This window comes from Lates calcarifer, linkage group LG1 (genome assembly GCF_001640805.2).
Source record: "Lates calcarifer isolate ASB-BC8 linkage group LG1, TLL_Latcal_v3, whole genome shotgun sequence".
In the NCBI taxonomy this organism is placed as follows: domain Eukaryota; kingdom Metazoa; phylum Chordata; class Actinopteri; family Centropomidae; genus Lates; species Lates calcarifer.
The window spans coordinates 25152020-25168520 of NC_066833.1; the positions used below are offsets into that span (position 1 = coordinate 25152020).

The 16501-nt window shown below is 37.2% G+C and overlaps 1 protein-coding gene across 4 annotated transcripts in view; it reads right to left on the reverse strand.

Annotated features, from left to right (window-relative positions):
- Positions 1-1450: 1450 nt before the first annotated feature.
- LOC108897201 (nck-associated protein 5) overlaps positions 1451-16501 on the reverse strand; it is a 64057-nt gene continuing 49006 nt past the window's right edge. For 2 of the 4 annotated variants that reach the window (XM_051072803.1, XM_018696692.2), the window contains 5 exons: positions 16203-16317; positions 14948-15023; positions 9141-9527; positions 6123-6218; positions 3250-4552 (listed from right to left, as the gene is read on the reverse strand). In XM_051072803.1, the coding sequence (XP_050928760.1) occupies positions 4551-4552; positions 6123-6218; positions 9141-9527; positions 14948-15023; positions 16203-16317 (676 nt within the window). In that variant the 3' untranslated portion in view covers positions 3250-4550. Of the gene's footprint in view, positions 2888-3249; positions 4553-6122; positions 6219-9140; positions 9528-14723; positions 14763-14947; positions 15024-16202; positions 16318-16501 lie in introns of those variants that run through there. The other 2 variants (XR_007813852.1, XM_051072811.1) reach the window with 2 other exon arrangements.

Sequence of the window (16501 nt, forward strand, 5' to 3'; positions counted from 1 at the left end):
TGCCAGGTTTGTCATAGGCAGAGTTCAAGGGAGTTTTGAATTTAGAAATGCGTCCACACCAGATGGCCTGAGACCTCCAATGCCCAAATGTTTCCCATGGCCAGAGCAATAGAAATGCTCCTTTGGCTGCAGTTGTGCAGTTCTACTCAAGCTTGTTTCCTGCCGTTTATACACCAACATTACCTCATATTAATTATATGCACATATTTTGTATTAGCAAAATAGATTTTTGCAGAGCCCTTTAGTTATCCAGACTGTGCTTTTACTGTACATGTTCTACAGTTGGGTATTTCTTTTTTCACATGGCAACAAAAGTATGGTTTTGGTATAATTAAAATTAACCAAAAATGAATCAAAACCACTCACTGTAGTTAAAGGAATAGTTAAATATTTTGAGAGATACACTTACTTTTTGCTGAGAGACGAATAGATATTACTCACTCACTGCCAGGAGATGGATAACTTAGCTCAGCATAACAACTTGAAGTGAGTGGAAACTACTAGTCTCGTTGTGTTGAAGGTTAAAAAAAAACTATTTATCTGCACCTCCAAAGTTCACTAATTAACATGATACTTCTTGTTTTTACACTTTGGTGGATAAAATGCGTTAACTAGTGAAAAGTTTTTTTTTTTACCATTAGATGGACCAGTGCTTACTGTTTCCCCCTGCTTCCAGGCTGTTTGCTAAGCTAAACTAACTGTCTCCTGACTCCAGCTTCACATTTAATTGACAGATTTGAGAGTGGTATCAATCTTCATTTCTGACTCTTGGCAGAAGATGAATCAACGTATTTCCCAAAATATCAACCTCTTCCTTTGAGGGAAATATTTTGGTTTGCATTATGGACAGATGATAAAAAGGTCAACACTGACCACAAGACAGGAACAATCAACCCAGAGTACTAGTGTTGAACTATATTAACCTCACGCAGCATATGAGCAGAATTTTTGTAGGTGACAGAGTTGTTAATAAGTGTAATAACATCTGAGCACATGCATAGATTATTATTCATGTATTGCCTCAGAAGTCTCACTGAATGATTTTAGAAGTATGTGAATATCAATTTGGGAATATACATTCTTCATTTGTGTTTGTTTTTTCATTTTAGTTTTCATCTGTCAACAGTGTTGGCTTCCCAGCAGGGGTTTGCTTCCAGTTTGTGAAGCCCTGGTCCACTGACCCTGACACACTGGTTGGTATTCTGCAGATTGTGTATTTTATTTAATGAAAAAAAGAACTCTTGTTGTTGTCACAGAGTTGGACAAGTAAGTTGGACTCCATGTCCATGTAGAGATGCTTCTGTGGCGCCTTCATCTTTCATACTGGCAAGGACAGAGATTGGGTTTGAGCCTGAAGTGAACTCTCAAGCTGAGTCCCCCCTGTTGGCATAGAGTCAACAGCTTATACCAGTTAAATATGACAAACCACAACACAATATCCTTGATGTGCTATAAGTATTGAAATAGTTTATTTTTTCTTCTTTGACATAAAACAAAGAATATCAGTAATATACAATTCTCAATTTGTACTGCTAAGGTGACTGTCACACAAGAACATCAATGATATTATTGGGTTCTGAAAAAAAAAAACATTTAGAAGGAGATTTACTGTAATAGTGAGTAACAATATGTGCAATAAATGGTAAATTACACTCTTCAGTGCTGAGTACAAATACAGGGCATTAGAGTAAATGTTAGAAAAATACAATACTCTTGTGAGAGTGACGCTCTTCATTATGTGAGCCATTTTAAAAACACAGACACCATGCTCCATCTACCCGTATCAGTACAGCCAATCTGTTCCCTGATCCATTAACACCTTGTTTCACCTGTGTACGCTACATATTTCATGTAATAGACCTGTGTGTTGCTACTGGCATAAACACCACTGCAATTTTACAAACATTACCTCACATATACATGTAGCAAGTGAGCAAATATTCAAAGAAGAGGTAAATACAGTAAGATGCCACAACTAATGGTCTTGTGCAACGTTACAGTGCTTTATAGTTCTACATCACATGTAAACTGTCTCTAGTGTTTCAAAAGAATATGGCTATAGTCACCATGACAAGTCTGATATGTAGATTTAGTTGCATTCATTTTCTGTATATGTGATAAGCTCAGAGCAGTGTTTGGCAATATGCATTTTGGCAAATATCTACACATGAAAGGCAGGGAGCTGACAAAGGTGGGAGGGGGAGACATTGCAAAGCGGCTAAGACTGTCAAATATGTCAGGATGCATTCATGACACCAAAAACATTACTATAAAGGACACAGCATACAGAATAAAGGGAGAAACTGAGCAACCATGGTGCGATATCTTACAGTTAAATGTACAGACAAAAACAGACAAGAGGACAGGTAAATATCCTTAAACCATTACAGTGAAATCTGGTGTGTTCACTGGTTGCAATGAAATGGTTGTACTCCACAGCATCTATCAGAGACAATATATGGTATTTTCCCTGAGCTAGCACAACAATGTCCACTATGTGCCTACTAGGTGTTTTATAACTAAGGTTACATGCAAAACTTACTGCTTTGTCCTGATGTCATAACTGTGGAAAAAATACAAAAAACAATGCAATTCACATGTAAAGAGTTTCATTTCTAGAGGAGATGTTCACTATATAAATGAGACAACTATTTAAAATAACTGCAGGCGTGAAAAGTCAGTTTCACTATAGATGATTCTCACAAAGTAGTGACAGATTATGTGTGATATTTCGTAAATACCAAACAGTGCACATCAAGTTTTGCAGTCAGTACGTTTCACCTCTTGTGGAGAAACTGATGGATATGATGATGGATATAAAATTCATATGAAGCATTTTGTGGTTAGAATAAGCCAGAGGGTGGTTGCATGCAAGTTGATATTCACACTGTGACAGTAAAAAGAAAAAAGAAAAAGAAAAAAAAAATCCAAGTTAGTGCACACTTTAAATAATCACATTATTCAGTCAGGCATAGAGCTCATGAATGGCAATCAGTAGTAAGTGCTGTACATAAGGTATTCTCAGGAAGGAGATCATAGAAATTATAAGGTTCCATCAGATGCTTTACTCAAAAACTCATAATGACATAATTATTTTTGTGTAGATCTTCATTAGATCAACAGCAGAATTAGATCTTCATGTAAACATTTATTAAAATGCTCACACTTGTATAGAAAAAAGGAAATAAATGAGCTACATAACCTTTGTTCAGTAGGATTTTAGTAGAGGTCTTGCATTTGCATCTCTAATCTCCAATAGTGACCACATTTGGTGCCATTAGGGAGGTCTGGTGACAAACTGGCTGTGTTTGTGAAAAGTTATTTGAATATTTAAACCTGCATTAATTAACATTTTTGACAAGAAAATATTGTCAAATGATGCTACGATGTGGAAGCGGTGATGCTGAAATCAAAGACATTTAACACCTACATCTGCAGATTTAGAGAGCATTTTAGCTTCTTCTAGCTCACTTTTATGGTCATACAACCAGTACAGTAAGATAATTGTATTTGTGTAATTGTGACATTGTGCACCAACTACCGACATCAAAAGACTAAGTTACAAAGTGGCTGATTCACATAGTCGAGCATCTAGCGAGTCAAAGATCCGACACAGAGATGGTGGAGACCAAAAAAGAGAGAATATTCTTCTTTGATATGGATAAGAAGGTGGTAATTGTTTGCCAACATGTTAGCCATAACAGCTCTATTAGGCAATAGTATGTTGGGAGTAAGTTTCTATCATTGTATTTTGTAGTTTTACTGACCCCTAGTGGCCAAGATCAATAATATGGCCAATAGATTAGCATTTTAATATGCCTACACTTAACTCCAAAAAAGTTCCATCATGCAGGTACCATTATGCTTCTTCCAAAACATACAAGGCTAATTAGTTATAATTTGTAAGTGACACGGTTGCAACACCATTGATGTTCCAGTAACACACTGTTCAAGTTATATACAATGACAGTTGTGTACGGGTGCAGTAGATTCATTTAGTAAATTACAGTTATGCAAATTCTCTGATCAGACTTCATTTTCATTTGCATACACAGGGGCAGTTAACTGAGCTGGTTAATGTCTGTGGATGCTAACGTTAGCTTATGTGCAACTTAGATGTGTTTAGAAGAGGTGATTAAAACAAAAAGAAACAAGCAAAAAAAAAAATACTGTTTATAAAATATTTTGTTCTCAGAGGAGAAGAAAACAGCAGAGGAATTAATCATGTCTATGTAACTCTAATGATCCAGCACAGTTGTACATTTAGAAACTGAATCAGGTACTCACAGCTTATGCCAGTGAGCTGCAGACCTCTAAATGGCTGCCAGAGGGTTCACGACAACACCTGAAAGGCTACTGAGTATTTCAATACCGTACCGAGCACAGGTGGAAGCCTACCATGCCAAGATAACTTTCAGTCCAGTTCTGAGCATTTCATGCTCACAGTATCCACAGTATCCAAACTGTGGATCATCCATGTGAGTGATACAGAGTGATAAATCCAACTGATAGCTCAATTCCTTGCTTCAGGTTGACTTCAGCTTCAGAAATTCTGAAATGGAAGGTGTAGAGCAGAGTGAGATGCTGTGGCACATGTAAATGAAAAATCTGCCAGTTAAAGAAACATAACATACTCATACAAATGGTTTATATAACACAACATTTAGAAAATGGGGTTGAAGGTAATTCATAATTACACACATACCAGGGTTTCTCTGGTTAGGAGATGCTCAATAGAGAATTTCAGTTTGTGTTTAAAGGTTAAAACACATATTGCAATATAGTTCCTAGTTCCAGTTCCTTACACACACACACACACACACACACACACACACACACACACACACACACAAGCAGTTTTATAGAAGCACAAGTAAGCTCTTTCTACTGAAATTACAGTTTATGATGATTTTATGGTAATAAAGTGATGCTGAAAATAATTTTGCATGTTTCACTCATTGGAGCAACTTGGTTTAAATGCAAATTGAAAGAGACTATGATTTGATTGCGCTGGGCCGAGATGATATTCACAGAAACCTCCTTCCCTGCATGTTGATATAAAGTTACATTGCTTTACTGCAGTCTAAGTTAAAGTTCTGTGTGAAGGTTGTACAGATGATTAAATATTTGTATGTATTAAATACTTGAATAAGCTATTGATGAAATCCACAGGCAAAGGAAGACAGCATTTTGAGCGTGTGTGTCATGGGAGCTGCGTGCAGGCTCAAACCTGTGGCTAGTTTTGTTAATCCACAGGCATACCACATACACATGCCTGTTATAAATGCCAGCGTTAATGTACTGTAGTAAGATGCAAATGATGTTTGGGAAACTTGCGTCAGTCATGTGTTTAGTCACCACCATTAAGCTTGCTTTCTTGCTCAGTGGGGATGGAAATTAGTTTTTATAGTTAAGTATATCATTTTAAGTGCAGTTCTGGGGCAAACTGCTTTTTACAACGTGAATAAAAGTTAAATTGTTGCACTTTTCTTCACCTTTGTGCCTACCAGCTGCAGTGACAGCGGTGAAAGGCAAAGTCTGAACATGTTTGACAGGGCTATTGGAAGCAGATTCTACATTTATCTTAATCTTCAGCAAAAAAAAAAAAAAAAAAAAAAAAGAACTGCAGAAAGATTATGAAACTTTCTTCACATTTGCCAAAAGAATTAATCAGTGTGTCAAAAAACAGAACAAGACCCAAAAACGAATCAGTGGTGTCTAACTGATAGGAAGAAACTATGAGTCTTTTGACCTTAGCATCTGGCATCTGGAGAGGTTTTAAGATAAGAATTTGAATATAGTATTCTCTTATATTATTCAGAACTGGAGAAAATTATCTATTAAATATTAGAATAAGACCTTTGTGAACTAATTTAGCCATTTAGTAGATAAAAGGGTCATTTTGACTTTCAGAGGTGATAATCTTAAAAATAGTTCCAGTAATTTATTTGTGTGTGTGTGTGTGTGTGTGTTTATGTGTGTGTTTTAACACTGAATAATAAAGTCAGAGAATGAAAATGTGAACATCAACTGTGGTTGATGATAAGTGGGCTCAGAATATGACATGGCCAATAGTTTTCCCAAATGTGTCACTTCAGTAAATCAGTTCCATTATGTCTTACAGTTGGCAAGCTGAAGTCTTGTCTGTTCTTTCTGTTGGCTCGCAGTGGCTCGTGTTTTCGATTTGATGTAGGTCAACTTCTTTGGTTCCATTCCACCTGGAAAAAACACACAATGAAACTCATTTCAGAAGTTTTCTCAGCAGTCAGACTTAATTCTCTCTCCTGTCAAGAAGAGGAGTCGAATGTGGACTTAGGAGGACAGCTGACACTGACAGACTGACATCTGACATCTTCAAAGAGAGCAAGATTATCACTCTGAATTCAAAGTGGCAGGAGATGTGAGTGACAATAAAGAAGCAGCAGCTGACATCTGGAAAAGAGGACAAATTTATAATTCTGAAAACCACCTCAACTAAAGTGCTGTGCAAATAAAGCCAGGGTTTAGTTTTACAGATATGGAGTGACAGTTTAGGCGGCTTAAATCAAACAGCCAAAAGTCTTCACTGTCAGAAGGGAAGTCCTTTGAGAGACAAATATTCAAATATGCATTTCACCACAAAACTATTCTGTCTGATGCAAGGTTAGCAATCTGAACTGTCTGTGGGTTGGGAAAGGTTTCAGTGTCAGAACTCTTTTCCAAAGTAATCCAACAACTCAGTGAAATATGTATGACCATTAGCTAAACCTATCCCCTTACCCCTATGTTGAAGCAATGTGTATATAGTAAGGCATGTGAAAGGTTTGGAGGGTTGTGCCTTTAATTTAGCCCTTCCAAAAAAAAAAAAAAAAAAAAAAAAAAAAAATGTAAGGAGTGTATTAAACTGAGTGCTCTAACGCAAGTCGCAATGGTTAGCATGCCCGGCTAACTAGCTTACTAGCTAATAAATAATTTACTTCCAAAGCCAAGGACCATTTCATGTGGTGTGGCTAGTGTAGGCTAATGTTAGCTGCTCTGCTCTGTTGTATTTGGGAAAGTTCACACTCCAGCGACCCCAGCTAAAATCTTTATCCGAGATAGCTACACTGGCCAAACACACTGCTTAGCTCTCATCCCAGAAGGTTTTTCTCTTGTAATATTAAAAGTGAAAGTGCAAATAAAGCATAAATGTAACCCCTGTTTTACATATCCAAATATGAAAGCTAAGTGGCCAAATAAGGTTATGATCAAATAGGGAAAAATAGAACCAGTCTAACATTAGGGATGCACAGCTCCAAACTGCAATGCTCTGTCTATATTCCCATATCTTCCATCATTACCTGGTGAGGATGCTAAGTTTTTGCCCTAGACATGTAGTTTACTTACATGTCATATTTCAACATCTTTTACAGGGTTACAGGACTTAGCAAAGGATCAATGTGTTGCTATGGAGTAGTACATAGAATAGTTTCAGTTCTCAAACCTTTCAGGCTGTACAAATAAAAAAAAACATCAGATTTCTTTTTCTGTTACAGTCACAACATGACTTGTGATGCCAAATGCACTTCCGAGTAAGAATGGTAGTGTACATATGTACTTCTCCCATAACCGTGCTTTTGAAACTGCAGATGAAAATACGTATTATTTGTCTGCTAAAAAACTCTGAAACACATGACTCTGAAACACATGACACACACAAAAACATCAATTTCCTCTTGACAGTGAAAATTTGTGTTTTTCTTTGGCACATGCTGTGTGATTAGCATACTGATCAGGTCATGCCTACTGTGTGTCTTCCTAAATGAGTGCTATCAGTGCAGTGATAAAGGTTCTTGTTGTAATAACACATCACGATCACTGCTGCTTTCAGGAATCTATTATCTGTATGTTATAAATAGAATTTGTCATTGATTCCAATTTGAAATTAAAACATGAGGAAAATATGACAGGAGCAGAGCTCATGAACTGTATATCCTCATATGAGAATGTGCCTTCTCAATCTCCTTAAAGTGCTCCTTCGAATGGACGGATGACTAATGACTAAGCAAGATTTTTGACAGATATGTTTTTTTTTGGAACTGAGAGTAGATGGCAAGGATGAAGCCTGTTCTTTATTGTGGCTGATACATCAATATCTCTTTTCTGTCTGAACTTTTCTTTCAAAATGTTAGAAAAATCCACCTTCAGAGTTATTTTAAAAGTAGAAACCCTACCTCAAATGACAAAAATCTAAACTAAACAGAAACAAGGTACCTCAGTGTATTAATTAATTGATATAATGCTTATTTCAGCTCATAATTTGGAGCTTGTCCAGTCAGTGAGATACATCCCCAATATAATGCAGTTTCCCAACCACAGCTACACAAAATACAACTGTGGCCACAAAAAGTACCAATCCAGATGTATCATGGGTATCACATATTAGCAACAGATTACAAATTGCCACATAATAAAATTTAACAATGTCACAACACAATGGGCCTCAGATTTATTTTTAAGTGCTACATACACGTTATTGAAGAGAATTTGTCACATTCAGAAATGTTATCCAAGAAAAGTTTAATCCTGAACTTGGTTGTATATACTTGAAGATGTTTCACCTCTCCCCTTCAGTTCTGAAATGCTTTCAGAGGAAGAATTATATATATATATATATACATATTATATTAGAATTATTATTATCAGAATTATCTCTTAGGCATGAACAAAATTCATGAGTGGTCCATACCTGTGGTTTGTTTTAAGTTTTTCTCTGCTTCAAGTGCTGCAATGTGGTTCTTGTTACTCTTGGATAACATTTTTGTGAATGAAACTTGGTCACTAATGTAGCGAAACAGATAGCATAAATTATCAATTTAGGGATACTGAATATGTTAATGACCTAACAAACGCACAGACATAGAGATGGCATTCATTAAGTCGGAACTAGCAGTTTGTAACATGTACCATGTTTGTGTAGTTAAGAGATCTTGCTGAATCCAACTTGGACCACACATATGAGCAAAATGCACAGAAAAAAGTAAGAAAGGTTTAGGAAACAAGCACAAAGAGTTCTTGCATGAATCTACAACACTAAAAGGAGAAAACCCTACTGGCATCATCATTACTGCTGAAGTCCAAAGGTCATGCCTCTTACTGGAGCTTTTGTGGCTTTACCATACCTTGTGGCGCTCTGGGTAGCCTGCTCTGGGTATCACACACACTGGCAGAGGTCACAATGGGTTCAGACTGGGGTTGGATGGGCTGGAGGAAGGCCACAGTAGGGAAAGGCACTGACTGGATATGGGTCATGGAGGAGTCGGACAGGGAGTTTGGCACCCCTGCATGGCTGCTGTCCTTAAAGCTGGAGGGTATCCTCCACCGGGGTAATGGGGAAGGAGACACGTCCTCGCTGGAGGAACCGGGGACACTGGGAGGACTGAGGGACTGTTCTGGGGTTGATGAGGATTTAGGGAGGAGGTGCAGGATGGAGGAGAAGAAGGAACAGGATTCAGGAAGGGGGATGGTTCCGATGCCACTGTCCAATGTTCGCATCTTGCAGCCGGAGCCTGCGGCACAAGGAGAACAGTTGAAGTGGTTCAGGGTAGAGGGAAAGAAAGGGAGCACAACATGAATGAAAAAACAGGGTAACCATGGTTGAAGTGGTGCTAAAGAAACCTTTAATCTTTTTTTATTATTTTACATCCACTGTATTGTAAGCGTGCATCAGTGTCTCTGAAATAATAACTGGGGAATCAGTGAAAGATCCTTCACTGATCAGTAATAATGGATCTTCTCTGTAGTGTCATATGATTGTTTACCGCATGCCTCCTTGCAATTTCCTCCACATTATCCTTACTGCTTGTTTGAGCTTTGAAGCAGTTGATCCTGGTGTTGTGCTTTGGTCATTTAGATGCAGACACGCAACAGATGGTTAGTCTGTTTTTTTTGTTGTTTTTATTTTTCACTCACTCTTTAACTTGGCAATGACTTCCTCTTAAAAGCCAAGTTGAAAAATTGTGGTTCAGTACAATCTAATTACATACAAGTGTGAAGCAGGGTAATGATTTTTTCGCTAATTACACCATAGCACTCTGCCACAGAGAATGACTCAGCCAATGCAAATCAAGCCCACTTGAACCACTGCTTTGTATTACAGATGTTGTTTAATGGGTGTGTGACATGCACTGATCACACTGGGAATATGAAATGCAAGTAATGGTATATGAAATGAAATTCAAATACACCGCAAATGTGTGTATTTTGTTTGCAATATATAAATCCTATCAGACAGACCCAGTAATGTGTTGTGTGTTCTCAACTTTAAAATGTAGAATTTGCATTGCCCAATCAAAAGTCTGACACCATGCCTCCAGATTTATACATTAGATCACATATACATATAAACCTTGAAGTTGAAGCTTTGTACATTTCAAATATGCAGTGTTTATATCATTGTTTGTGTCAGCTGTTCTTGTCATGTACGTTTCTTTTAATATGTAGCCTGTAGCATAAACCTGTAGGCAATCACACACAAGAGCAAAGGCAACAGCTGCTTCCCCTTTATTAATTAAGGCCTGCACACATGAGACTATACGCCCCTCAATCTAATTTTTCTTCACTTTTTTCTCATTTCATTTTTATGCTAGAGTGCTCATATTAATTGAGTTCTTCACATTTGTCACATTATAAAAATATGAAAATGTGGATATGGTAAGGGTAAAAGTATTACAAATTAAGTTGACATTTTTTGTAGTATAATAGTTGCAGTTTTATGTATAGTTCAGTTATAAACAGGATACAAACTATTTGTATTATATCAATAATTAGGTGCAAATTTCCTTCTATCCAACATCAAAAACATCTCAGTAGCTTTATTTAGAGAATGGCTTATGGCTTCAGACTGGCAGCCTTACTAACATCCATGACAGTTATCAATTGCAGATTGCTGTAAACAAGAACAAATATTTAATTGATGAGACATGGACAAAGTCATTATTGATTGGTTTGGTCTTTAGGTGGAAGTTAACAAGAACTACTGTGACACAATCTCCCCTGGAAAGGCAGAATCACAGAGGCTGACAATTGATTGGTCTCAACAAGCCTTTAACATAGACATTGGGGTTGTTGAGTTCCTCATATCTCCCCTCTGTTGTATCAAGCTCAATCAATAACTCCTGAATGTCAAAAGACAATACTGCAGTAATATTTAAAAAAAAAAAAAAGCATTGTATGTGTATGGAAATAATATGTTGTATTTGCAGCAAGTCCTCCTACGTAAACAACCATGTACTGTAGGTTGTTTGACCGTATTCATGGATATGTCTCATATCTGACCTTTATCATCATGGTTACACTAGAAAACACATTACTTGTTAAAGTTAATCTAAAATCACAAATGTCTGCCCTATTTGTAGTCAAAAATCATTGACAAAGTGACTTTCGAACAAGATACAAGTCCAAGTCAGCTGAGCTGGGAGGTGGAGACATAATGTGAACAAATTAGCATTGGTAATAGTGTCCAATACATGGACCAATAGCATTTGCTAGCAGTGTTAAAAATAAAGAATGCATCATTTAAAAACCTAACTTACCAGTGTTGACATGACCAGAACACCAGAGCTGCTCGCTGTGCTACAGTTGACTAATTAGCTAACTGGCATGCAAATTGTCAACAGTGTACTTTGCTTGGTAGCGCTCTCATTGAGCCATGGTCTGACACAAAATGTGTCCATGCTTGTAGATAAGAGACATTCACCTGAAAGCTAATGCAAACAACATTGTGGCAACAGTCTTTAAAGCCAAAATTAGTTTTTGAACTGGTTAAAGTTAGTGGGGGAGGAAGGGTAATTATTTGTTGAGAATACTATTGGTGGCTTTGAAGTTGCCTTAGTGTACAACATATCGAGGGGGCTTCAAAAAGTTTGTGAAAAAAGGACAGGTGGAAAAAACTGCTTAAGTTATGATTATTTTTGTGTCGCAACATGCATTTAAGGGTTCATGTCAGAACATGTTATGACACGTTAGTACGAGAACGTACAGGTGCATTGAGATCTAAATCCCTGCATATGACTTTAAGCTATGTAGTTTTTCCACAAATTTTTTGAAGCCCCCTCATATATGCAATGAAGAGAATCACTTTCAACTTAAGAACTAAACAAAATGGATTATTTACCAACTTTCAGACCGGACTTTGTACAAATATGTATAGGACATACCTTTGTAATCCTCAATCTCCCATTGTCTGTGAATGTATGCAGTGGTTTCCCTATTTTGTGTTTGAAAGGTCTTCATGTTCATATAGTATTCATTTTGTTTATGTAGATTTTGTTTATTATCTCTTTAAAAGTCAATAAAGAAATATAGCACAGGTTGTAGTTTAACATCTGTAGCCCTTTTTGTGTTGTGACACTGCTGTTGTCTCCTTTTAAGCCAGTGTCCCCATCAGTCTATACTAGGATCAAGATCTAGATCTATTGCTTGCTGAAACAGACTTTTTTTTTTTTTATCAAAGGAGAACACATGACATATCCAAAGGAGATCTGTATACTGTAGAAGAAGTAAGGACATGCAGTTTAAATTCAGTTGGCCTTTAAAGTGACATCAAAGACTGAAGATTGAAGAGTACATCTGCAGCCAAAAAGAAGTTCAAATGCAGCTTCTGGGTATATTGTTAAAACACAGACATTTTATTATTAGTTTGCACTTATTTTTGTTTGTCCTGTTTTATTTTAAAAATTGAAAACTACTCTGTCAACATTATATAAGGACCAACACGTTTATGTGTGGATGGAAGAATTCAGCTCACAGCTGAAGGCAAAGTTAATTCACTCAGTTGTGGCTTGGATGAGTGTGCTTAGCTGGTGCAGTGCTGAAATTTAATGAGGTGATTAACCCCTGAGGGCACGTGTCCGTCCATATCAAAGCATGCTTGATATTTGCAGCACTTTGCCGATGGTGTCACTCTGGCCAATGGAAATTTCAGCAGGGTCTATCACCAGTCCTCTACCTGAGCAATGTGGATAGGTTATATGCTGCTATTTTTTATTTAATAAGTAACTGCAACGGAATAAGAACCAAATAAAGTTTTACTTTGTGTCTAGTTTCACCCCTTTACTTGCCTGCTCTCTGTCTATCTCTTATTTTAACTAGATTGCTACTCCTTGCTTTAACTAGGTAGTGACTGGCAAAATGCTTATGCGTGTGGTTGGAGTGAGCAAGCAAGAGAGATCACATCTGTACCAAAGTGTCATTGAATGGCAAGTTGCCCCAAGCCCAATAGAGCTTGAGTGTTTTGACATATTCAGGATACTCTGTGGTCCAGAGCTTTAGACCCAATTAAAAATGAGCTGGTGCCAAAAAATAGAGCAATTTTGAATACACTCTTGGTTGCTGTAATTTTGCACTATATAGAAAATACTGTCCATAAAAATGAATAATTTTTTTGTATTGATCTGTTTTATTAATTAATTCCTTCAGAGGGTCGTAACATGACTTTATTTGAAGGAATATACAAAAAGAAGAGTCTATGGAATCCCAGTCACGCTGTAATGGTTACAATGTAGCAGACCTCTCACCATGTTTTGTATTTCTAGACAGACTGTCAAATAAAGGCAAAAAATACCCCAAAGTAAGCCATGCTAGCAGCTGTTAGGCTGCGCTTATGTACAGTGTGGTCCTACCACCTAAGTTTGGCATGTTAGCATGCTAACATTTGATAAGTCACTAAACACAAAGGACAGCTGTGGCTACAGTCTAAGAGTCTAAGTTACTGCAATTAATTCTTTGGTAGTCATGAATGTGTGTACCAAACTTTGGGAAAAAACAAAAATATCAACCTTCCTGAAAAGTCAAGGGATCACCGGTATCATTAGATTAGATCCTCTGGGCAGCAAACTTTGGTGCCAGTCCACCTAGTGGCGGTTGAGACAGTTGAAATGTTTCACTCAATGAATAAAAATCTTGACCTGCTGTTGTCACTAGTAAACACTGGGGGATCAGCAAAGTCAGTAGGACTCATCCTCTACATGTGATGAATAGCTTTATAAAATCCATCTAATTGTCATTAAAATATTTCAATCTGGACCAAAGTGGTTGCCCGCCTGCCCAATGGATTGACAGAGAGACCGACATTGCCATCCTCCATAAAAATGCTTCAGAAATTTACACTGCTCTTTGCTACTATCTGTAACAGCAGCACTGTTTGTCCACTTGTGTGCCACTTGGCCCAAAGTGATTTAACATTTTGAAACGATGGTTAAAATTTCAGACCCACACAGCACTCTACTCAGGACAGTTCCATCCTCAGTCCACCTCAATATTACAATCATACCACAACACAATCCAGTCAATCTTGGTTTCCTTCAGTAGAGTGGTCCACGCAAAAACAGTTAAAGCAAATTCATTATGGGTCCACTACTTCCCCTAAGCTTGCTTAGGATGGAGCTTGGGCTCCTTATGGATGAATATGTTCATCCTGATTGGATGAGCCTGTGCATGCAAATTTTCAGTGCATGGATCTATGAAGATGAGCAGTCACACCTACTATACATACAATATCTACATTAAAGAGCAAACTCTGAATGACATACAACCGTGATGAAATGGTTCCTATTTTCCCTAATTCAAATTGCCAATCAAACAATGCACAAATAGAACAAATAAAATGAACATAAAAATGGAGGAAAAAAGCACACACTGACAAAATAAGGCATTTAGCATGTTCATTTGCTGCTCATAGCATATTCATCATGTTTATAACTTACACATATTTGTCATATTTGGTCTTCACTTCTGTCTGCAAACTGTAAAGACAGATAAAACCTTGGGGCTAAAATGCTTAAATAGACACATCTAACATTGCTATTAAGTTAGCTAAGTTTTATTTGTCAGGTACCAAGATGTTCAAGAGGCATCCATTACTTACTATTTGCAGTTGCTCTAAGCAAATATAAACAATCCAACACAACAGAGAATAGAAAAATCTGACCTATTACTGCATCCTGGTTGGGGATCTTCACAGTAGATCCATTTTCACCATCAGCTCTCCGGCTCATCATCTGCATCTTTGTGTTTTGGTGCAAGGACAAAAAAAGTTAAATACATTCTCTTTCATCCTCATACATGTTCAATGTCAGTGTTTGGTTTTGGCTTTTATCTATTGTCTCTTATCCTATTGTGGGTGGTAATCTTTGTGTGGCTCTGGCTGACAATGACAATCCTTAACAATGTCAAAGTCAATGCAAATGCAATGCAAAACTGTAATGCAAAAGTACTGTGGTTGTGTGCTTTTGCCTCTCCTCACATTTTCTTCTGGACTTTCCATCAACATCATGTCACCAGCATCCCTTTTTTTTGTCTGATGCATGTACTAAAATATCGTTGACATGCTTCTAAGAGTTTAGGAGGAAGAGGGATCTCATGTCTTCTACAAGCATTCCTCCATGCAGACATTTGTATACACCGTTTCACAGTTTTTGAACTTTAAATAATAATCACATATTCAAACTACAACAAAAACATAGTGTGGCTGTCAATGAAAAATACACTCTCACTAGATTCCACATACTTGTGAAAACTCAAAAGTGCTCACTTGTTGAATTACTCATACATTCTTTGGAGGAATAAATGGACTCCAATGGATAAGATTATGCACACAATGATAAATTTAAAGGTCTTAGAATTAGAGTTAGTAATGAAGGATGATGAAATGGTATGTAACAGGGTTTAAGGGACAGTTGGTGAAATTACCCTAAAGTACATCTCACTTGTTTAAACACTTGAGAATCACATTATGATTCTCATTTTCTATAAGGCTGTATCCAGTTTTAGGCTTATGTGAGAAAACACAGCCCCTGTGATCAGGACAGTTAAAAATCACAAACTGCTGTAGTGTTTTGGAGTCTGAGAAGTCTTTAATTGTACCACGCTCTTACTCAAACTGGACTTTTTATATTGTATATTATGTATATTGGTACCTGAAACAATGCCTCCACCAATGTAGCCTTTTGCATAGTCTTAATGCAGGGCTGATTCCATCCTGAATGCTCCTTAATTGTCTAGAGTGTATCTCTAACCTATTTTCTTTCTGTCTTTCTTTCTTTTTGATTTTTAAGGTGCCAGTGCAATTTGCATGATGTCATATTAACAAACATCCTGTATAAAAACAGGGAGTACACATCTTTCTATATAGGCATTTTTGTAAATTAACTGGCCACCTTATATTGAGTAATGATTGAATTTACCTTTGGGTCCCCAGTGATCTCAGGATGTCCTTGTATCTCATTCAGGGACATTCCTGGACAGGGCATTGATATGCATGCCCGCACTGCATCATGAGACTCTCTTCTTCCCACAGAGCTGAAAGAAATCAGTTCATCAACAAACCACTGCTGTGTTCCTCTGATACTGTATTGACTCAACATGCCCAGGATGATTCAATGATAAATTACTCTATATCTCTTAAAACCTGGCTGCAATCCCTTGTATGAAATGTGTCTGAACTAATGCCAGGGCTACAGAGACTGATAGATATGTCTAAGAC